Genomic DNA, 21814 nt, shown 5'->3' on the forward strand with positions numbered 1-21814 from the left:
CGGCAGCCCTGTCCTCTCCCAGCTGCACTGTGGTTAGGAAGCTAGAGCCCCCAAACCCGGAAGCCCGGCCGCGGGGTCCCGGCGAGCACTTACTGCCTGCGTCACTCTGAGCGAGCTGCTTCCCCTCCCCTCCGCAGCCTGTGGCCTGGGCTGTAAAATGGGACGGTCACAGATTCTACCTTGGGGGTCGCTGGGCCATCTCAAGAGTCAGCGTAAACTCAGAGCACCCCGCGGAGGCCACGGGTGCGCGGCCGTCATCCAAGTCGGCGAAATCCCCACCAGGGGCCAGAATGCTGCGGAGCGCAGGGCGAGCACAGGGCGGGCGCAGGGGGCGAGGCGAGACCTGAGTCCGCAGCGCTGTGGACCCCCCACCCCTGGCTTCCCGGTCTCTCACCCATGCGCGTAGATGACAGCGCAGAGTCAGGGCAGGCAAAGCCCCAGCCCGCCAACCGCCAGACTCCAGACCTCCCTGCCGATGGCACTACCTGGAGGAGGCCGCCCAGCGAGCCGAGCGTCCCGCTCACCCAGGACAGGATTCAAGCCCCACCTCGGGGCAGGGACGCCGGTGGTCTGCCTCCGCCCCGTGGGCCCGTGGACCTTGCTGCGGAGCCTTGTCTGCCCCTCTGGGGCCCCGCGGAGGCCGGCCGCTCTGGCCGCACGTCCGAGGGGTGGGCACGCCCAGACTGCCCAGCCCCAGACCCGCCTCCTGCCCGATGCTCCTCCCGCGGCGGTGGGCCAGGCGGGAACCCTGTGCGGACACCTGGCCGGCCCTCCCTTCCTCGCTGCCCGGACGGCCAGTGGGGGCGGCGGCGATCGCCCCTTCCCACCCCACACCCCGCAGATGCCCCTGGGAGCGAGGGCGCAACTCACCGTCCAGGTGGCGGACTTGGCCGTGCTGGACTGCTGGAAGGTGACGTCGAAGTGGTGGGGGCCGGGGTAGTCGGTGTTGGAGGGGATGGCCGGTGCCGGCGACATGGTATCGAAGGTGGAGCTGGGCTGCGCGTAGGGCGAGTGGGTGGGCACGCTGGTGGCGTGCTCCGGGGTGTAGGGGCTGGCCGAGGCCGCGCGGCTGCTCATCTGGTCCATGGTGCTGCTCAGCAGATTGAACTGGGACTAGCGTGGGAAGGGGGAGGGAGGGGGACACACAGTCAGGCTGGAGAGTGGAAGCGCGAGGCCAGAGGTGTCCTGTTACAGGAGCCTTAAAGGGCCAGCAGCTCAGTCATCCCAAATATTTCCCGCCCCCCCCCCACCCAACAGGTCACTGCTTGTGTTGGGATAAACTGACATATTCACCTCGCCCTCCCCTCTCCATCAGCCTCCCCGTGCCAGGGTTTCCGGGGTTCCATGGAGCGCACCTGGAGGGGAGCTGCTGGTGGAGGGGGAGGCTCCCTGCCCCTGGACCTCCTGGCAGGCTCGCAGGAGGGGCTCGGGCTCTGGGGCAGGGTCCCCGTCCCCAGTCCCCCAGCATAGCCTGAAGTAGGGAAATTCCCTGGCCTAGGGAGCCAGACAGGGGCAGGGGGTGGCCCCAGTGTGGGGGGCCCACGGTCCCCTCCTGCTGTCGTGCACAGCCTCTGCCCTAACCCGGCCCTAGGAGCCCAGCCCCTCCCCCCGGGGCCACACCCTGAAGGAACAGGGACTCCAAGCTGCACAGTGTGGGTGCATCCCCAGGCCCTGTTGGGGTCAGCCCCTGCCTGGAGGGAGGAGACAGACAAGATCCCTCCTGGAGGGCAGGCCAGGAAGACCCCTTTCCCATGAGATTTATTTTAATCTTCTCTTTGGGTCTGAAGCAGACACTGCTATTATCCCATTTTACAGATGAGGACACTGAGGCATGTAAGGGACTGACTTGCCTGGGGTGAGGTGGTGGCTCTGACAAAGTGGGGGGCAGAGGCAGACCAGCAGCCAGAGGGGGATGGGAGGGCTTGCCCTGCAGCCCCCTCAGCAGACTGCCTCCTCCAAACTGCAAAGCACAGGAGTGCATCCCTCAGGCTGGGAGGCGACCGGCTGCTCAGCCCTGGGTCGTCTTCTCCGTCAGGAGGCTGGTGCTCCTCACCCACGGCCCCCCCCAGCTCAGGATCCCCCTGGAAGGCACACGTCCCCCCAACTCAGCATCCCCCTGGAAGGCACACGTCCCCCCGCCAGCTCAGCATCCCCCTGGAAGGCACACGTCCCCTCCCCAGCTCAGCATCCCCCTGGAAGACACACGTCCCCTCCCCCCCCCGCCCAGCTTGGCATCTCCCTGGAAGGCACACGTCCCCCCTCCCAGCTCAGCATCCCCCTGGAAGAAACACGTCCCCCCCTCCAGCTCGGCATCCCCCTGGAAGGCACACATCCCCCCCCCAGCTCGGCATCCCCCTGGAAGGCACACGTTCCCCCCCCCCCCCCCCCGCCCAGCTCAGCATCCCCCTGGAAGACACACGTCCCCACCCCCAGCTCGGCATCTCCCTGGAAGGCACACGTCCCCCCCCCAGCTCAGCATCCCCCTGAAAGGCACACGTCCCCCCCCCAGCTCAGCATCCCCCTGGAAGACACACGTCCCCCCCCCCCAGCTCAGCATCCCCCTGAAAGGCACACGTCCCCCCCCCCAGCTCAGCATCCCCCTGGAAGACACACGTCCCCCCCCCCCCAGCTCGGCATCTCCCTGGAAGGCACACGTCCCCCCTCCCAGCTCGGCATCCCCCTGGAAGGCACACATCCCCCCCCCCCACCCCCCCCCCCACCCCCGGCTGCCTGCTCGGGACAAGGTTTCCTTGGAGCCTCAGCACAAGTGATGCCCCAGGAGGAGGGAGGTGACAGGTGACAGATTCTTACTGAAGCCCTGGCTTTGTGCCTCCTGGAGTCCAGGTCGGTGCTTTCCTCAGATGCGTCAGCCCCCTGGGGACGGCCTGGCTGAAGCTGCCATCGGAGGGGCCCCTCGGTGGTCATAAATGTGTGGCCGGGGCCTTGTCCACCACCAGCGGGACAGGAGACCCCCCTGCAGGGCACCGCTGAGAACTTCTTCCCTGGTCTGGCTCCCCACCGCCTTCCTAACTTCCTGTGCCTTCACCTGTCCCCTGGGGAGGCCCCAGCATCCACCGACCATGACAGGCAAGTGGACAAACTCTGGGTCCGTGGGTGGAAACAGTGCTGACCCCCCATTAAGGAGCAACGAAACAGCCAAGGGGACCACAGCCTTGCTCAGAGAACAAAGCCAGCCACAGAAGCATACCTGCTGTGGGGACCTGCTGCGGGGTCCAGGGGCTGGGTGGGGCTGGGGCCTCGGCTAAGGGGAGCCTGGCTTCCTTTGGATGTGATGAAGGTGCTCTAAGATTCACAGTGCTGATGGGAGCACAGAGCCGTGAATATGGTCAAAACCACTGAAATGCATACTTTGAATAGGTGAGTTGTGTGTTACGCAAAATGTGGCTCAATAAAACTATTTAAAACAAAATGACAGAGGGGCAAGAGAAACCAGCCTTCCACTCCACACGGGATGGGGGACACCCCGCGTGCTCCCGCATCCTGAGGGCGCTTCCCTGTCCCCCCACCTCTGGCCTCTGTTTCCGGACCGACAGGACTGCAGGCCCCACAGGGGCTGTCACGTGATCCCAAGCGTGGGCCCGTCCAATATGCAGCCACCGGCCACATGGGCACGTGGAGCATGGCCGTGGCGAGTGAGGCGGTGCTGGGGGGCGCACGGCACCTCGACTCCACACACCCGGTGCCACAAGAAAAACATAAAAATGCAGGATCTCATTCTGTTTCATGCTGAACACGCACCAAAATGTGCATCATTTCCGATAAGAAGGGTAAATTATTAATTACATTATTTCCACGGGTTTCTTTTTACTGTTTTTCTATGTGGCTACTGGAAAATGCAAAATCACACCTGTGGCTCGCGCCGGGTGGGGGTCCGGCCCCCAGGTGCTCGGACATCATCCCAGCTCCCAGCCTCACCATCACAGGCAAGGCTGCTGGCCACACCTCCTGGGGGTGCTGAGGACTCTCATTCCAGGCTCCTCACTGAGTGAGTGGCCCAGCGGACGGACGAAGGAAGGAAGGAAGGGAGGGAGGGAGGGAGGGAGGGAGGGAGGGAAGGTGAGCCGGGCAGCAGGATGGCTTCCCCTGTGCACATGCCCAGGAACGTGGACAGGGCATGAACCCGGTCCTCCCACTCAACCAGGTTGAGAGCCCCATGGGTCCTGGGGTGGGGAGGACGGGGGTGCCAGCCTGCTCCCCAGCCAGAGTCGAGTCCCCATGACCTCTGTCTTCCAGGGACAAGCCACGGCCCCAGGGAGTGAGCGGCTTCCCTGTGGCCATAGGGGCCCTGGGCTACCCAGGGGCTGTAGGAGGCTTCCCTCCTCCGGGGCTCAGTGAGGACAGCCCCACCGGGCTCAGGTCTGTCCTCCCCGCTCCATCCCCAACAGGACAGCCCGGGCCAGCAGGGCAAAGGGCCCCCCCCCCCACTCAGGAGAAATGAGAGGAAGGCCCACGACAACAACGTTGTTCAGATTTTAACTTGTCCACATTCTTTACCGATCTGAGGCGGGTGCCAGGAAATTAGTCACTGAACCAAAAGAGCCGGGCTGATAGCATCTCTGCGCCCGGCAGTCACAGGGCAGGAGGGAGCCGGAGGCTTCCAGCAGGCAGGTCCCTGGGGAGATGCGAAGGAAGTGCTCGGCACACACAAACACCCGAACAGGCCACACAGAGCAAGCCAGTGGCCCGCAGGGTGCACACCCTCCCTCTGGCCTCTGGCCCGGGGGCACTTTGCGGTCCAGGAGTCTGGGGAGCTCCCCCCTCCCCAGAGGAGTGAAGGACAGGGCCCCGTGTCGGGCCACCGTGCTGGGGACAGCCATCCCTGCGAGTCCTTCTCAGGGTCCTGCACCCCCAGGGGCTCCTGGTCCATGCTGTGTGGCAGCTTCTGTGTGTGGCTCCCCAAAGGCCCCTCCTTCCCTCCCTTAGCATTCCTTCCAAGTCAGGATGGGGAGCGCTGCGGGGGGCCAGCCCCTGCCCCCATTTTGATCTTGCTGCCCAAACTGGCCCAACACAGCCACACAGAAGCCTGGGGTAGAGCTCCTCCAGACCAGAGGCCCCTGGAAGCTGGGGTGAGACCCACTTGGCAGCAGGAGGAACCCGGGCAAAACCAAGACTCTTGGTTTGTTTTGCTTTCAATCAGAACTCCCAAGAGAGTGGGCTAATTAGGACATGCCCGGCCCCAGGCGGCCCACATGTGCCTACATGTGCGTGCAGAGCTCCTGGGCCCAACCCAAAGAGGGCTGCGAGCAAGCGGGCGGGAGTAAAGGAGCCGGCGGGTGGCCTCCCCTCCAGGTCCGGGGCAGAGGATGAGCCCGGCCTGCCGGGAGGCAGGAGGCCATTCCTGGCTCTGGGTCGGTGGCCGATGGCCTGGGAGCTCCCTCCACCAAGACGAGACAGGCTCCCCAAGGCACTCTCTGTCCATTTGTTCCACAAACATGTTTCTGCTGCTCTCTGCCAACTTGGAAGGGACACTGGGTGGGGGCAGAGAGGGTCAGGTGTCCAGCCTCCACAGGGAGCTGGGCTTGCTCCCAGGGTCAGCACCTCTTGGACCAGGATCCCAGGGGGGCCCATTTCTGCTCAGGCAAGGGCACGTGTAGGTCTGGGGGCCACATGCACACATGTGCTCGCACGACAGGGCTCAAAACACACGCAGGGATGGGGCAAGGGGCTTAGACCTCAGGCTGCAGAGGGAGAAGGCCACCTGATGGGATGAGGGTGAGCGGAGGCCCCACCCCTGGGTGGATGACCTGGACTGTGTCTGAGCACCTGACCTCCTCCCGGAAAGGAGCTGGACTGTCAGGGCTCGGAGTCCCAGGGAAGGAGGGTGCTGCCCGAGGACCAGTAAGGAAAGGACGAAGGGAACCACCCTGGGGTGGAGCGGTCCCAGCTTCCAGCCCACCCCACCTTGTCACCATCTCTCCAGCCTGGGGCCCTCCCCTCCTCTGCAGATCAACTGCGGGCCTTCCCAGCTCAGGCAGCCGCAGAGACTAGCACCCGGCTGGGGACAGTGAGCTGGGGAGAGCTGCCTGCGTTCATGCCTGGGGGACACTCTGGCCCATCTCAGCTTTCAACCCCAACCCCAGACCTTGCTGCTTTGATCCATCCCGTGCCCAGGGGGTGGGGGTTCAGAGGCCCCAGCTCCCCAGCCACACCTTGCACCCCCCCCAAGGAAGCAGAGGGTCGGGCCTGCCCACTGGTCCTCCTGCCCAGCAACCTGAGCTCAGCCCAGCCCCGCAGCCCCTGCCCCACAAGCTCCCAGTGCCCTTTGCTGGCCAAGCCAGTGTTGGGGGCCCCTGCAGCTGATCAGGAGACGGTGACTGGGTTGGCTATCCCAGAACAATGGGCTTTCCTGGCCAACCCACTGCTCACCTACAGGCCTCTCTGTGTGTCCAGCTCCGGGATGAGTACTGCCCACGAGGACCATGTCCTGGGGCAAAAAGAGAGGAACAGAAGGGACTTCCCAGGCCCAGCAGAGCAGAGCAGGGCTCCGAGGTCAGGAGACCTAGAGGCTGAGGTCCCAGCCCCACCTGTGTGACCCAGCCGGGCAATCCACCTCCCACGGCCTCAGCTTTCCCATCTGCAAAGTAGGGGTGAAGCCATAGGTCGGCTGTGGGGATCAGGAGGGTCCAGAAAGGCTGTAACCCGTGACTTCCCATCAGGAGGAATGACCCTTGCCCAGGAGACTCCTCAGATCCAGGGAGCCCACCGTGCACGCTGCACTCATCTCCCCTTGTCTGCACAAAAGCCCAACAGGAAAGGGCTGCAGCCGACGAAGCAGTCCCGGCCAGCCTCGGACCCTCACCCCGTTGCTTAGAGGCCAGGGCTGAGCCCCAGGCACAGAGACGGGGCGAGCAGGAGACCCCCGTGCCCCAGAGAGGCCACTTCCCACCGTCCAGTCACGCCCGGCCCCAGATGGGATGCTCAGAAACTCTGGGCTGAATGAAACAGCCCCGGGAACTCACAAACGGACCCCAAAGCACACGTGGACCACGGCACCCGCCCTTGCCCTGGGCACTCTTTGGGGTTGAAAGCAGCTGCTGCAGCCCTTCCAGGAGCACCCGGCAGGAGCGGCCACAGTGCGTGCGGCCAGCCCTCTGCACCTACGCCCTCTTCTGCCCCGTCACCCGTCCCCGTCACCCGTCCCCGTCACCCGTCCTCGTCACCTGTCCTCGGCAGCCGGACTTCCCCGGCCACACTGGGTCAGGCCCTCCCTTCACTGTGAGCTGGATTTTGCAGTTGTAGAAGATTGCTATTTCATGTGTTTATTTAAAACTGATAAGCCCTCTCAAGTGAGTTTTTGGGATGTAGATGGAAAACAAATTGTTTTTAAAAGCCTGTACCCCGATTCCCTCCTCACGCCCTGCTCGCTTCCCAGTGTCAGCGTCTGTGGCCACCTTTGGCGGACTCCAGGCGACTGAGACAGGAAAAGCAAGAGCACAGGTGGGCTGTGACCATGCGGCCGCAACAGGTGTGTGTCCCACGTGCTTTCCGGACGGGACAGACAATCTTGCCACTGAAATTTACAGCGACTCTCAGTATGTCCCCAAAGGCTCCGTTCCAGGCTCTCACTCACTAGTGGAGGGGACTGGGGGGAGAGGGAGGACATCTCCTGCCCCGTCCCTGCACGGGGCCAAGCGGGGGCAGCCGGGGACACTGGGCTCAAACTCTGGTTCAGGAAGCATGTTTGTCCCTGCCACGAGGACACACAGATCCCAAAGACAGAGCTCGTGCACCTTCGGGTGGTGATATGGGGTCCCCCAGAGGGCCCCCCGTTCCCAGCCTCCTTTGTACACTGCTGTCCGTACCTCAGGGCTTTTGCTCCTGCTGGTCCCTTCCCGGAATGCTGTCTCCTCCCACCTCTAGACCCTTTCAAGGCTCACGTCCTTCTAGAAGCTTCCGGGCTCTCCATCTGCCTGTGGTCTGTGCTCTGGGGCTTCCTCTCCCACTTCTCCGGGTAGAGTAACAGACATCAGGTTGCACACCCTTGTGGGTTCATCTCCCGTGGGGTGTCCGTTTTCCCCTGGCTGTAAACCTCTAAAATACGGTTGAACCTTGACCAACACCAGGTTAGGGGCGTGGACACCCCGTGCAGTCAAAAATCCAAGTATAACTTTTGAGTCCCCCAAAACTGAACTACTACTGATAATCTATTGCCCGGAAGCCTTATCGATAACATCAAGTCAGTTAACACAGATGCTGAATGCTGTGGGTGTTATAGACGACGTTCTCACAGCAAAGTAAGCTAGAGGAAAGGAAATCTCATTAAGGGAGTCACAAGAAGAGGAAACCCATCTCAGGGCTGCACCGTATTTATAAAACAAAAGTCCGCATACAAGTGGACCTGAGCAGTTCGAGCTCGTGGTGGTCGGGTCAGCCGTCCCCGTTCCTGCCGGTTTATAAACCTGCAGCAATGGGCTTCCCTGGCTGACCTGGCTGAACCCGTCCAGCTCCTTACGCCCTTGACCCCCAGGAAGTTCTTCCTGGACACGAAAGCCCATCCCCCTCTAACCCTGTGCAGGGAGCAACCCTCTTCTGCTTTGTAACCTTGGCCGGGCTCACGAGGATCATGCAGGGGACCCTCAAGTGCCCAGAAAGCGAGGCATGGCTGGCGGGTTGGTACTAACAGAGTCCTCCATCCGTCGTCCCCTGAGGCTCATGACAAGGGGGACTGAGGACATTTCCAAAGCCCTTCCCAAGAAAGCCGAGAGGCCCAAATGCAACTCTGAGCAAAATCCAGCCACGACCTTCCCAGATGTGGAAGGTGGTGACACAGCTGGCCGGAGGCTTCACGGGTTCCTCTCTCCTCCCTGCTTCCCTCTTTCCCTCCCCACCAGGCCCTGCTGGGACCTGGCGCCATGCTGTGTCCACTGCTCCCCCAGCCGGCAGCACCCTGGGTGTCCCGCGCGGCCCTAGGGCCTTGCAAACACGTCTCCCTTCACAGCCCCGAGTGAACAGTCTGAAGGAACCCCAAGGTCAGCCCCTGTACACCCCACACTCGAGCTGCCCGCAGCTGGCCCCGCACAAGGCCACACCCTGCAGCCTTTGGCAGATAGCTGTCCTGGCTTCTAGCCCGCGGTAGGGCTGCCCGGCTTCCCTGGCCCCTTCTTCATCCCCTCGGCCGGGGTCTGCCCTCCAGCCTCCAGGCCCTGCACAGAGCCACGTCCCCAGGAAGCTTCCGGCCCTGCTGCCCTTCCCGGCCAGGGGCTGGGGCTGGAGGTGAGCCCATCTGGCAAGGCACCCAGATCCATCCTGTCCCAGGTCGGGGCGCTCCACAGTTGGGAACCACATCATGGGGCCCTGGGCTTGGCCAGGGAATTAGGGGACTGGGGCCCCAGCTTCACCACAGCCTAGCTGTGTGGTCCCTGTCTTTGTGGAAAATGGGTGAACAGCGGCTTCCTCATGGGACCAGCATGGATCTGACTGGAGGAGTGGGTGCAAGGGTCTTTACTGCGACAGGCTTGGGGAGGGGTCACCGGAGCCCCTGACAGTCTGCTGAGCCCTCTGCCCAGACCTCCATGGACGGGGGGTTCCCTGCGCCCCACTCAGACGTCACCTCCTGGGGTGAGCGCTCTCTACTCCCGGGACCCGGCACCGCCTGATCCGGGGTGCGGGTCACTCTCTCCCGTACTGGGGAAGGAGCTCTGAGCCCGGACCTGTAGCCCCTTTACCCCCCGCTGCGGGCACCCCTTTGATCTCGGAGGGCTCTGCCTGGTGTCTGCTCTGCCCCCCGTGTCCCCCAGTTCCCCAGAGAATACTGAGACCAGACTTTTTTTTGTAGAGTATGAAACTCCAAGCCCCCTGCTCTTCTCTGGCAGGCATGTCTGGGCTCGGGTGCGACCTCACCCGGAGGTGAGTGACTGGCACGTCTGGGCTTCGGGGGAGATAACCCATCCCACTCGGAGCAGGACCTCCATCCCGCGGTGTTTCCCACAGCATCTCCCGGAGTCTGTGATTAAACGGGTGGAAATGCCAACAAGACCGGACTCGTGCCGGGGGGAGGCACCCTCTCCTCCTGAAAATATGCACTTACTCTCTGTCCTCACCCGGGGCTGAGGCAAGGCCTTGCCCAATCCTACGCCAGGGCCATGTGGAACTTTCCACACCTCGCGCCGGAGGAACGTGCCCCCAGAAGCCCGCTCCTGCAGCTGCCGAGGCGTGTGTCTGCAGGACGTCCCTGCCTGCACACAGCACCGCCGAGACGGGGGCCGCAGCCTGGGGCGGGGGCCAGGCAGGGTCCCCGTGGTTCTCTGGGATGCGCCCTGCTGGCCCCTGCGGGGCTGCCCGTGACACAGGCAGGTGGCCCACAGATGCACAGACTTTATTTTAACCCCCAGGACACAGCCCCGTCCAGGCCCCACCTCCCAGGGTGCCCAGGGCCTCGAGAAAAGCTGGGGCACAGCTCATGGGGTACCCCTCGTGCTTGAGCACCACTAGGGACAGTCGGCCTTCCCATCCCCCTGCCTGCCGCCCCGGAGCCTGACCCTGACCCAGGCATCTGCCCTGACCTCCTTTGCCCATCTCCCTTGTCCGCATGTCTGTCCATTCTGCAGGTGCTGATCAGGCCCCACCCACACCAGACCTCCCGGGGGGCCGCAGCTCTCCTCGGTGACAAGTGTGATGAAGGTGATAGGGAGGGTGAGGGAGAGTCACGAGTGCACCCCCGTCGATGACCGGGACCCAGGGATGGAGAAACCGTCATGCACCTCCTCAGTGAGGGGCTCAGGGCCGCTGGTTGGCCCATTCCCTCCCCAATTCAAGGCTCCGGGGTGGACAGACGGGCCAACCCCAGTCCCTCCCACCAGCTCTGCTACCTGACAGCTTCCTGGCAGGTGAGGTAGCCCATCCCCTCCCCACACATTTCCCGGGCGCCGTCCGGGGTGCTGGGAGCCAGCATGGCGGCGAGCAAACCAGGAGGTGAGTGTGTTGGGGGCTCTGGGCTTCAAAACAGGCTGAACACAAACACAGCCGGGCGGGGGGCAGTGAGGGATGGGCAGGGCACAGGGAAGCCTCCAGACTGGAGACTAGAGAGCAGTGCCTGCAGCCCGAGGAAGGGCTGAGGGGGTCAGTTCAGCCAAGGGACCCTGGCTCCTGAGTCAAAGGCCGTGACGTCAGCCGTGGATTGGAGCAGGGGGCTGGCACGTCCCGAGGACACGCCGATGGGCTCCTAATGAAGGGGACACTGGGTGTTGCAGAAAGGAGGGTCAAGAACAGCTCCCGGGTCTTGGCCAAGCCAAGGAAGAGCGGATTTTCCACTTGCTGAGGCCGGACGCGGCCCCCCCACAGGGCAGGTGGGAGCTTGGTGTGGGCTGCTAAGTGGAGGTGGGGCTGTGGACAGGCGGCTGGCCCTGGAACTGCGGGGACAGACCGAGAGTCTGGCCGAGGGGGCAGGAGTCCGGGCAAACGGAGTGTCAGCTCAGCAAGCCTGGCGACTGGGGGTGATCCCTCTGTCCCCCCAGGGCAGGCTCTGGGCAGGCTCTGGTATTCCCCTTCTGGGCCAGTCCATCCCTGCCCGGGGCCCCCAGAGCCTTGTGCTCTCCCTGCCCCCGGTCAGGGAGAGGACATCTGTGGCTGCCAGCCCATTCTGCAGCCCAGACGCCCGGCCACTCGGGTTCAGCTCCAGCCAGCCATGGGAGCCCCTCCCGCCTGGTCCCCAGAGGCCTGACCTCGCTGCCCGCCCCTGCCACCCCCTTCCCGTCCCCCGTGGCACCCTCTCCTGGCTCCCAGGTGGCCCCTCTTGTCTCTTGGGAGGTGTCTCTCTGTCTCTGACCTGGTTACTCTTCCCCCATGCAGCCCCCACCCAAGCCGGGACTCCCCACCCAGGCCTCCCCGGTGACACCTGCCCCGAGCGCTGAGCAGCCGCTCCCCCAGCCTGGCTCACACTCCCCCTCCTCCCCAGCTGCTCAGCCTGGCCACAGCTGGTGAGTGGCTCACACACAGCAGTCACAGCTGAGCTCACTCTTCACCCCAAATTCCCCTCCCACAGTTTTCCATCTGAATAAACAGGTGGCGACTCCCTTCACCCAGCCTCCTGGGTCCAACCGGGGTCGCCTTTGCCCTGCCCCCCAGCCCCCCAGCAAATCCGGCCGGCAATCCCCGGTGCTCGTGCTCGCGCCTCCCCGGCTCCCACCTGGCCCAAGGTGCCATGGCTCTGCGGGACTATCCAGCGGCCTCGGGGCTCCCAGCCTCGGCCCTGCCCTCCCGTGGCCTGCTCCGAGCACTGCAGCAGGGGCTCCTCCCAGAACCCCTGCGCCCTCTCCTCCCTCCTCCCCCCGCGTGCCTTGGACACAGGAGGCGCTTCCTACTATTCCCTGATGCACCGGGGCCCTTCCTGCCCAGAGGCTGCGCTGTCTCTGCAAGAACAGAGAGTGACCAGACCCACGTGGCACAGGGGGACGCCAAGCGCTGTGCCCGCCCGTGCGGCTCCAGGACAGAGGAGCCCGGTGTTCTCCCAGCACAAACCTGCCAGCCCCCACCACAGACTGGCGGACGGTGGGAAGAGGCCAGGTCCAGACGCCCATGACCCGGCTCACGATGATCCTGCAGCCCAGACAGCCCTGGGCCCCAGTCAACACACACGCACGAAAAGAGCCAGTGGGGTCTAACACTGACCTTGCTTATCTCTTGAGACTCTAAAGCTTTGCCAAATAGTGAAACGGCCCCAAACAGTAGCAAATGGGAAATCTCGAGATTTCCAACCGGGAAAGGTCAGTCCCAGGTGCCTGCCCTGGGTTGTGTCCAGCGCGGCCCAGGTGAGAGGGCCCCTGAGTGGGGGCGGCTAGCGGGCTGCAGGGGGGAGGAGCTGCCACACACAGAGCCCCCAGCCCTCCCAGTGCCGGCCAAACGCCCCACTACGTGGAGCCACCAAAGGCGAGGGTTGCTCAGCCCTCGACGGAGAAGCAGACCCTGAGTACGGCTAAGACCGCAGGGCAAGGGGGTGCCCCAGTGCCCCGAGCTGACCCCAGCGCAGGGCTAGCTGAGCAGCGGCCGTGGACAGCACGGTGCTCACGGGCCACGCAGGAAACCGGGCTGTGCCCTCCTTCCCTGGGGCCGGCTGGCCCTAAGGGCCCCAGCAGCCAGGGAGGGGGCCACACGAGCTCCTCGGTACATCCCCATTTGTTCATGCTGGGGTTTTAGGTGGTTTGGGGCAAACGCCCCTTCCTCTTTTATGATGTTTGCATGCAGCAAGAAGCTTCTGTCTCCTGGGACAGAAACAGGAAGTAGACACTTTTATAAATCAGCGTGACCAGCCCAGCCCACCTCCCCTGGGGGCAGAGGCTTCGGGCGCCGTCCACCTGCCCTGGGCCCAGACACACCCGGGCTGCTCGGCAGATACTCGCTGACGCAGTTGTCCTTGGTTGACAGAACCGAGGGATGACGCACCCGACCCTGCTGGTCCCGGGGCACGGGCCGGAGCTGCAGAGTGGACACCAGCGGCCCTCTGCCAGCCCACCACTCATGCGGGGAGGCGATGCTCCCTCCACCGTGCCAAGGAGGGCCCCGCACCCCGGGAAGGAGGCCACGCGGCAGCCATGCTCAGCCCTGCCTGACGTTTCTTACTGTGACAGCTGCCCCATCCGAGAGAAAAGTTATACCAGAGGCCCCGTGTGCCCCGTGTGCCCAGGCCCCTCGGCTGGCCAAGCAGGCACGCTGGCCTCCAGAGTCCGGGGTCCCTGGCTCTGCCTCGGGTGAGAACCCCGGTGGCAGGGACACAGCCCCTCCTGGCTCCCACGCCACCTGCATGGAGAGTCTGGGGGTCCGAGGCTGCTTGCGTGCCGCGCGAGCCCAGTGACACGTGTCGCGGGGAAATGAGTCGGTGACGGAGTGAGTGACGGAAGGGGGGACGGGGAGGAAAGATGTCCCCTCCCCGGCCCAGCAGTTGCCCACATTGGGTTTCAGACAAAAAGCTCATGTGGGGTGTAGGGAGAGGCCACAGAGTTTCCAAATGTGAGCGCATGGAGCCGGGGCCGGAGTCGGGCGGTAGAGACGGGTCACCCACACCCCTCACTCCTCCTGGGCCACACACACACCTGTCTCTCTTTCCATGGCCTTGCTGGGGACACACGGCCACAGGCACAAACACAGACGTGCCTATCCCAGCACACAGCACACGCGCACACGTTCTCACGCGCACACTCACACGCTCTCGCACATAAGCACACCTGCCGAGAGCACGCGGGCTCCAGGGGCTGCCGCGCCCCCGGGCTCCTGTCCTCTGCCCGTGGAGCTCGGCAGCGCCTGCACTCTGTCCAGCTGTCCGTCCTGTCCCTCTGCCCGCTGCTGGGTCTCCCACAGGGTACCAGTGGTCCCCACTCTACCTGCCTCCCTGGCACGAAAAATGGCTCCGCCCTTCACCTGCTCAATTACCGCCTGGTGCCTGCCTGGAAAAGTCTGGAAATGAGCACAGGTCTCCGGGCCCAGGCTGCAGGGGCCAAGCAAAAGCTGCAGTCCCTTCCTTCCCCTCTGCCAGGCCGCTGCCCCTCCGTGAGACCTCGAGGCCAGCTTGCTGCAAGTCCTTGACCTTGAGCCCAGACCTAATGAGCAGATTCCCAGGAAAGGATGCTCTTGACCTGGGAGCAGGCGGGGCAGCTTCATAGCCCAAGCCCCGGGGGAAGGATGACCTCCAGGGATCCCTAAGCTCCTGGCAGCCGGGGACAGGGCAGGGCAGGGCCGCCAGCCCAAAGCTGGGGAGCCTCAGAAACCCCGCATCTCAAGGCAACTACCGAGCCCTGACTGAAAACCACCCACCCTCGTCTCCCAGCCGTGGGCGCTCATCCCAAACCTCTGCACCCAGGACCTGCCCCAAACCCTCTTGCCGTCTGCCTGCCTCAGCTTACCCTGGATTGTGGCCCCCAACCGGCAGCACACACCTGACCGGGAGGCAGACGAGGGAATGCCCCTCCTCGCCCTCCATCCTGGCGAAAGCCCCAGCACGGCCCCCCAGGGAGGATGGAGACGGATCCGCACCTACCGTGGTGAAGTGCTGCATGGGGTCACTGACGTAGAGCATGGTGGGTGCGCGGGGGCCTGCACACGCCGGGGAGCTGGCGTGCTGTGGGACGAGGCATGGGTCTGGGTGGCCGGGGGGCGAGGGCTGCAGGGCTGGCCGCACGGCGGGGTGCAGCCAGGCGGAGAGACCCCGTGGCTAGCGGGGCGGGAGCTGAGGATGCTCCGGGACATGTGGGCTATTTGCTGGCATTTTCCTTCTCCCTCCGTTCTGTCAACCAACTGCATCTAACAACAAAACCGGCGGCCCGCCCCTTTATCCCTCATGCCTATTCATCACAGTCCAGGCAGGCCTCGGCTTGCCCACCGATGTGTCGGACCGCACCACAGAGGCACCCCGGGAGGGCGGCGCGCCGGGCCAGCGTCTGCTCCACAACCAGGCCACACCCTGCTCCCCCGGAGACACCGCCCAGGGGAGGCCCGGGGGGCCGCAGGCCTCCGCCCCTGAGCACCGGGGGGCCGGCCCGGGGCCCGTGAGACCTCCGTAGGTGAGGCCGGGGCCACCCCGAAGGGAAGAGAGGGTGCTGCGGCCCCGGCGCCCTGGGCGGAGCACCACTCCCTCTGCCGAGAGCATGGTGGTCCACCGGGGACGCCCCAAAGGGCTGAACGGAGAGGAGGAGCACCCCAGGAGTCTGCTCCTCCTGGTCCACCCGCAGGGAGCCTCCCTCCTGGAACGAGCCGCCGAGGCGTGGCCCAACGCAGGGACTGAGTGGGGGACGCAGAGTCCACGTGCTCCAGCCCTACCTGGGCTGACACTGGCCGTGTCCCCACAGGTGTCGCTCCCCTACAAACAGCGATGTGGCCCAGGAGGACGGCTGGGCCCCGCCCGCCACACTGTGCTGACCCCGAGGCCTCGGCAGCTCCAGGCCGGGGCCTGCACACCGGTGGCCCGCCCGCAGGGAGCTCACGGTGGTCACCACGACTCCCTTCCTGCAGTCTGACTGTCCATTCTAACGGAACCATCTGAGGCACAGTGTTGCTTTGGGGTCGGGGCCAGGACCCTCGCGGGAACAGGCAGGGCATCGGTCACGCACAGATAAGTCATGTGACCCTGGACGTGCCACCCTCAAGTTCCAAGCCCCCCAACAAGGGCTTACAGACCATGAGGTGCCAGAAGGACAGTCCATTCTCGCCACCTCCCCGACCACCTCCAGGCTCCTGGGGGCCTGGGAGCAGCGGGGCTCAGGGCAGAGGGAGGCTCTACCCGAGGCCCACCGGGGCGTGCGCTGACCAGCCCAGTGCCCCAGAGAGGGAGAGCCGGGGCCGGGGGCCTGGGGACAGGGGCAGAGACGCAGCTCACTCCCGTGACCCCATGGCTGTCAGCTCCCAACACGCTGGGGCCCACCACTCATCATGAGCCGACGGAGGAAAACAGAGGTAGGGAAGGAGGTCTGCAGAGGGGCCCGGGTTGGGAGCTCTGGCTGGAGGCAGCAGCAGAGGGCCTTCTTCACCCGGAATGCTTGAAGATGGGAAGGCCTGGGGTGGGGAGCCCCGTCGCCCCCCCGGGGTCCTGTCCTCCAGTGAGGCTTTTGGAGGAGGCTGGAGGTAGATGGACAGGCGGACGGGATGGAGGGACACAGAGCCAGGGACACAGTAGGACACAGAGCCAGGGACACAGTAGGACAGGAGGAGGAGGGTTCTCAGACCCCGCTCCCACAGGGCGTTGGGTGAAGCTGGGCCCCTCCCCAGCCTCTCACGACAGGTGTCCCCGCCGGTCAGGCCCGCTCCGTGCACAGCAGCTGGGGCGGCTCAGCTGTCTTCCTAACCGTGCTGGGTTTGTAAAGGCCGAAAGGGGGGAGCAAAGGAAAAAAGAATCTGAGGGGAGAGACCCCAGGAGTCTGGGAGTCTGGCCCAGGCTGGCACACAGGGGACCCGGTGTGGGGACTGACCCCCAAGGTGGCCCCAAGACTCCCACTCCAGGCCTGTGCCCTGCACCCCCCTCTCCTTGAGAGGTACTGTGAATGCGATGACAGCCCCTGGGAGTAGGTTGCAAACCAGTCAACTCTGAGTTGATCAGCAGGGAGACTATATGGGTGGGCCAGGCCTGATCAGGTAAGCTCTTCAAAGAGGTCCGGGAGACATCCTCCGGCTGGCCTCGAGGAGCCCACGGCCAGGTTGTGGAGGCATGGCAGGGCAGACGGCAGGCAGCCTCTAGGAGCTGAGAACGGCGGCCCTCGCCAGCAGCCGGTAAGGAAGCCTCCGTCTCAGCCGGACAGCGGCAAGGAACTGAATTTTGCCAACAAGCGGAGTCTGGAAGTGGCCCGGGCCAGATGACACTCAGCAGCCCGGGAGACCCTGAGTGCGGGCCCCGGGGGAAACAGGCCAGACTCCTGACCCACGGAGACCGTGAGGCCGCAAGTGCTGTTTGAAGCCACCAGCTGAGACCTTGGGCAGAGGAAGCCAGGGCTCTGGGGGGGCTCAGGCCACTGGGAGGGCCCGGGGGCACAGGCCGGCCCAGGAGACATTGGCTAGCCCAGAGGGAGGGCATCAGGTTGGAAAGAGGTCTTCTCTCGAGCCCTGGTGGGAGCACCGAACACACAGCGTCAAGGACAGAGGGACCACGCCCCACCCACACTGTGGGGGCACCACAGAGGAGGCTCGGGGCGCCCGGGCTGATGACCAGCACTGTCCCCCACACTGCGAGCCGGGGCCAGGCTGCGGTCCCAGACGGACCAAGAGCAGGTGTCCACGTGTGCCGGAGCCCCAGTGTCTTCCAGAGCAGCACCCACTTCCTGTGCATTTATCCTAAGTCCTGGCTATCCCGGGGACAGGGACGGGAAGCTGGGGACTCTGTCCTGAGAACCAGCCCCCTCCTCACTTGGCCCTCAGCTGCTTCCTCCAGGTGGCCTCCCAGGTGGCCTCACTGGGCCATGGCACCTACCCCCCTGATTCTAACTCCCCGGAGATTCTGCCCTCTGTCGGGTCTCGCAGAGACGCGGTGGGGTTTTCTTCCACCTCCCACGGGCACAGGATCCACCAGAAGCGCACCAGTGATGCGCCAGCTCAGGACCAACTCCTAACACCCACAGGCAGGTGGCTCTGCTCACCCCGCAGGGGACCTCACGGAGCGGGCTCCACGACCTGGCGCTGGCCGGGGCTCAGCTCTGTGCACCCCAGAGGAACTCCCACTGCGGCCTGTAGAAGGAAGTGAGCTTGGGGCTCACTATGGAGGGCAGGCGGGCTGGGGTCCTGGAGCCGAAGACCGTGGTGAGCTGAGCCCACTCCATGACCTTGAGCTCCACCCCCACGCCTTCCTTGGGTCTGCAGAGCCTCCCTGAGGAGGGGGCGTCCTTTCCCTCCCCCTGCATACCTGTCCCCTTCTTCGGGCCAGCCCAGTTTTCTGAGAATCTACTCCCGGGGGTCCACACTGGGCTGTACCCTCCCTTCTCCTGCACCTGGGCAGAAGTGACCCCTCCCCAGGCCAGGAAGGTCTGCCCTGGGTGACTGCTGGGGTCTCGAGCCCCCGGAGCATCTGCAGGTTCTAACCCCAGGCGTCTGCCCGGCTGTGCAGTTCTCTGTGGGCACCTGCTGCCCCTGCCAGCCACAGCCCTACCCCCTGTGGCCCGCCCGCCCACAACAGCTGTCACCAGGGAAAGGCGCCAGGTGAGGCGGGAAGGGGCGCAGCGAGGGAGGGCACTCTGGATGGGCGGGCGGGGGGGGCAGGCGGCTCCACAGACTGTCGGAGAAGCTGGGAGGAGCGGGTGGAGGGAGGCCAGCCGGCCAGGCTCGGCGGAGCACCTGCCGTCTCTGCCTTTCCTGCATCATCAGAGCTGGGAGGGGGGACCCGCTAGGCTTCACTCCCCTTGCAGGAGGTGGGGAGCTACTTGACAAGCTGCTGGTGCTGGCAGGGAGCCACGTGGGGTAGGCAGCCACGGCCACCACCCAGGGCAAGGGCTCTTCCTACAGGGACCCCAAGGTGGGCAGGTGGCCACAGAGGCCCTGGGGCGTCGGGTCCTTCCTGGGCACAGCTGCTCCCAGGCCCTCTGGTCCCTCTTCAACACGGAGCCTCGCCCCTGCCTTCCCCCCCCACCTCCTCCTACGCAACGTCTAGCTTTGTCACACACTCCCCGTGGACCAACCCCACCCTCATCCTCGCCATCCTGATGATGCTCTTACTGGCTCAACATACAGACAAGCGAACTGAGGCCTGGGGCGTTAAGTAACCCTACGTGCATCACCCGGCAAAGAGGCGTAGGGATGGGATGGGTCTCAGAGCGCCCCACACTCACGGCGGCCTCCCAGCTCAGAGGCCTCCCTCTGCGCCCCCTCAGCCGCATGGGGTGGTGGGACCCTGGCGGCAGTGACCTCAGGGAGCTCACCGTCCCCCCAAGAATCTGCTCCGGGACCCCTCCAAGGCCTGCCCAGGGGCCAGATGGCCTACTGGGGCCCCGTCCTCTTTACTGCCCGACTCGGCTACTCGGCCGGTCCAGTGTGGCAGGAAGGAGGTCCGAGGACGGTGACCAGTCCTTCCCGCAGGGCTGGGCAGAGCCCCGTGCTGGGCCCCCACACACGCTGACACTTCCGTCTCACAAGCAAGGACCCAGAGTCACGGGGGACTTGATCCCAGGACAGACCAGCCCCTCAGGTGGGCCGTCAGCCCCTCTGCCCTGGCCACGAAAGCGGTGGCTAGGGTCATTCCGTGGGCCTGCAGCGGCCTCTCTCCTGAGGGCGGTCTGACTGTGGGAACCTGCCCGCCGCATGGGAAGGAATCTGCCCGATCACCTGCAGGGCCAAAGAGCAGAGGAGACCTAAGGTCCAGACAGCGGGACGTGCCAGCCCAGAGGACCGGTGTCCCCCCACTCAAGGACTGTGCCTGCCGTGCCTTGTTGCTGGGCCCCCGCACGACTGGGGAGCCAGGTCCCCAGCGGCACAGAGGACGGCTGGCCCGCGGAGTATGCGCCCGCCTTTATACCCGGCCGCGTGCTGAGTCACAGCCCCGGGAATACAGGGCTGCACAACCGCTTTCTCGCCCCAAGGCCTGGCCTGGGAAGCCTCTCGTCCAAGGTCACCAGCCTGGAGTGGGGGCGGCCCCGCCTCCCCCTGAGCCGCTGGGTGGGGAGGGAGCTGTGCCCTCGGGCGCTCAGGCTGGAGGTCATGGCACCATTGTGTAGTGCGCCTGGGGGCTCCCCGCCCGCGCCTGGCTCTGGGCCCCTGGGCACAGGCGGAGGCCCTTGGGGGGGCAGCGGGCTGGGCCCCAGAGGCTGAGCTACCTCCATCTGTGGGTCTGGGCTGCGTGGGGGCCTCACGAGGCTGAAGAGTAGGCAAGCCGTCTGCACGGTCACTGCGCTCAGACCGGTCACGGTGCCCACGACGGGGCCAAGCAGGGGTCCGCATGAGGCCGACCAGGTGGCTCCAGGGAACCCCACCTTGTGAATGGAGCTTTGCACACAGGTTGTTCCTGCGTGACTTTTACTAAAAGGCGGGTCCCCACCTGACAGATTCCGCCCTCTTGCTGTTTGCAGAGGCGGGGGGCCACACCCTTGCCACCCTATGGCAGGTGAGAGGCCTGGCCCCCCATTCTCAGCACCCAGCATCCTCCCGGGTGGACATGGGGGAGCGTATCCCACCCCGTGGGAATCGAGAGCCGCCCCCTCTGACTACTGGAGTGCAGAACCCCTCCTGATGCCGGGGCCGCGGGGTGTCCAGGGCCCTCCGCCCTCAAGGGGTGAGCTGGGCAGCTGGGGGGCGCAGCTTCCCAAACTCAGGAGACAGACCTCTCAGGAGACCACACTTGGGGTCTTTCCTCCCTAGAGCTCCTGCCCCTCCACAGAGTGGACGGCGTGAGTGCCCGACAGTCGGCTTCTGATCGAGAGGAGGCCACTTCACAGACACCCATCTCGAATAATTGCGCAGCCAGCTGCCAAGCTAGAGAGAGCCAGGCCACCCCAGCCATGCGGTTCTCCTCGTAGAAAGCCCCGAGTGACCTGGAAGGTGGACCACCCAAGTGACCCTGCTCTCCCTGCCCAGCCTTTAAAGCCACTCGTAGGTTTTAAATTCACCAACAAAGAGTGAGCCCCCGAAACCCCAGGCCCTTCTCCCTGCCCCCCCAATAAAGGCAGAACCCCCCGTCTGCACTCTCTCTCTCTCTCCCTGCCACCTGGCTGTGTGGCCCCGGGCCTGCCACGCGCCCTCCAGCCCTGAGAGTGATGAACCTTTCCTTTCAAAATCACCGACGTGCGTCCTGCCGTCATTTGAAGCACAAGGGCCGGCCCAGTCTCAGCAAGGCTCCGTCGGGAGCTCACGCCCCAGACACCGCCAGCCGGCAGCGACGTTACTCACACGCTGTGGGGGACACTGATGTCCGGGAGGCAGACCCGGGAGGGGAGAGGTCAGGACCCTCGGCCCCTGGGAAGCAGCTGGTAGGACAGGGAACGTTCTGAAGGGACAGGACGCAGCGCCCCGGCCCGTCGAGACCCACCCTTCCCCAGCGTCTGCCTCAGCTTCCCCACCTGTGTAATGGGAATCAACAGGTGCTCTCACTATGATGGCCTCCTGAGCGAGGCAGGAGGCTGGGGCCGGGCAGTCAGGTTCTCAGACCCAGTGTGAAAGGTTCCTCAGAGGCACGGACATCACGGGGCTCCCTGCCCACCGCACCCCCACCCCCGGGCGGCAGCTGCCCAAGTCGCGTGTGGGCCAGCCCAGTGTCTTCGACAGACACAACCGAGGACCCGGGGGGCCCTCCTGCCCCTGCCCCCACCACGGCGTCCCCCGGCTCATTCACACGCCTGGAGCCCTCACGGCCCTGGCTGGCTGCCAAGGGCTCCTCAGACGGGGTGAGGGGCTCCAACTGTTT

General features: G+C 65.0%; 1 protein-coding gene across 7 annotated transcripts in view; it reads right to left on the minus strand.

Moving 5' to 3' along the window:
* Positions 1 to 21814, minus strand: part of TP73 (tumor protein p73) — a 62492-nt gene that overhangs the window by 18812 nt on the left and 21866 nt on the right. For all 7 annotated transcript variants that reach the window (XM_036089559.2, XM_078073874.1, XM_078073875.1 and 4 more), the window contains exon 4: positions 871 to 1113. In XM_036089559.2, coding sequence (XP_035945452.1) covers positions 871 to 1113 — 243 coding nt within the window. The remainder of the gene's footprint in view (positions 1 to 870; positions 1114 to 21814) is intronic.

Source organism: Halichoerus grypus, chromosome 5, assembly GCF_964656455.1.
Source record: "Halichoerus grypus chromosome 5, mHalGry1.hap1.1, whole genome shotgun sequence".
Classification (NCBI taxonomy): Eukaryota; Metazoa; Chordata; class Mammalia; order Carnivora; family Phocidae; genus Halichoerus; species Halichoerus grypus.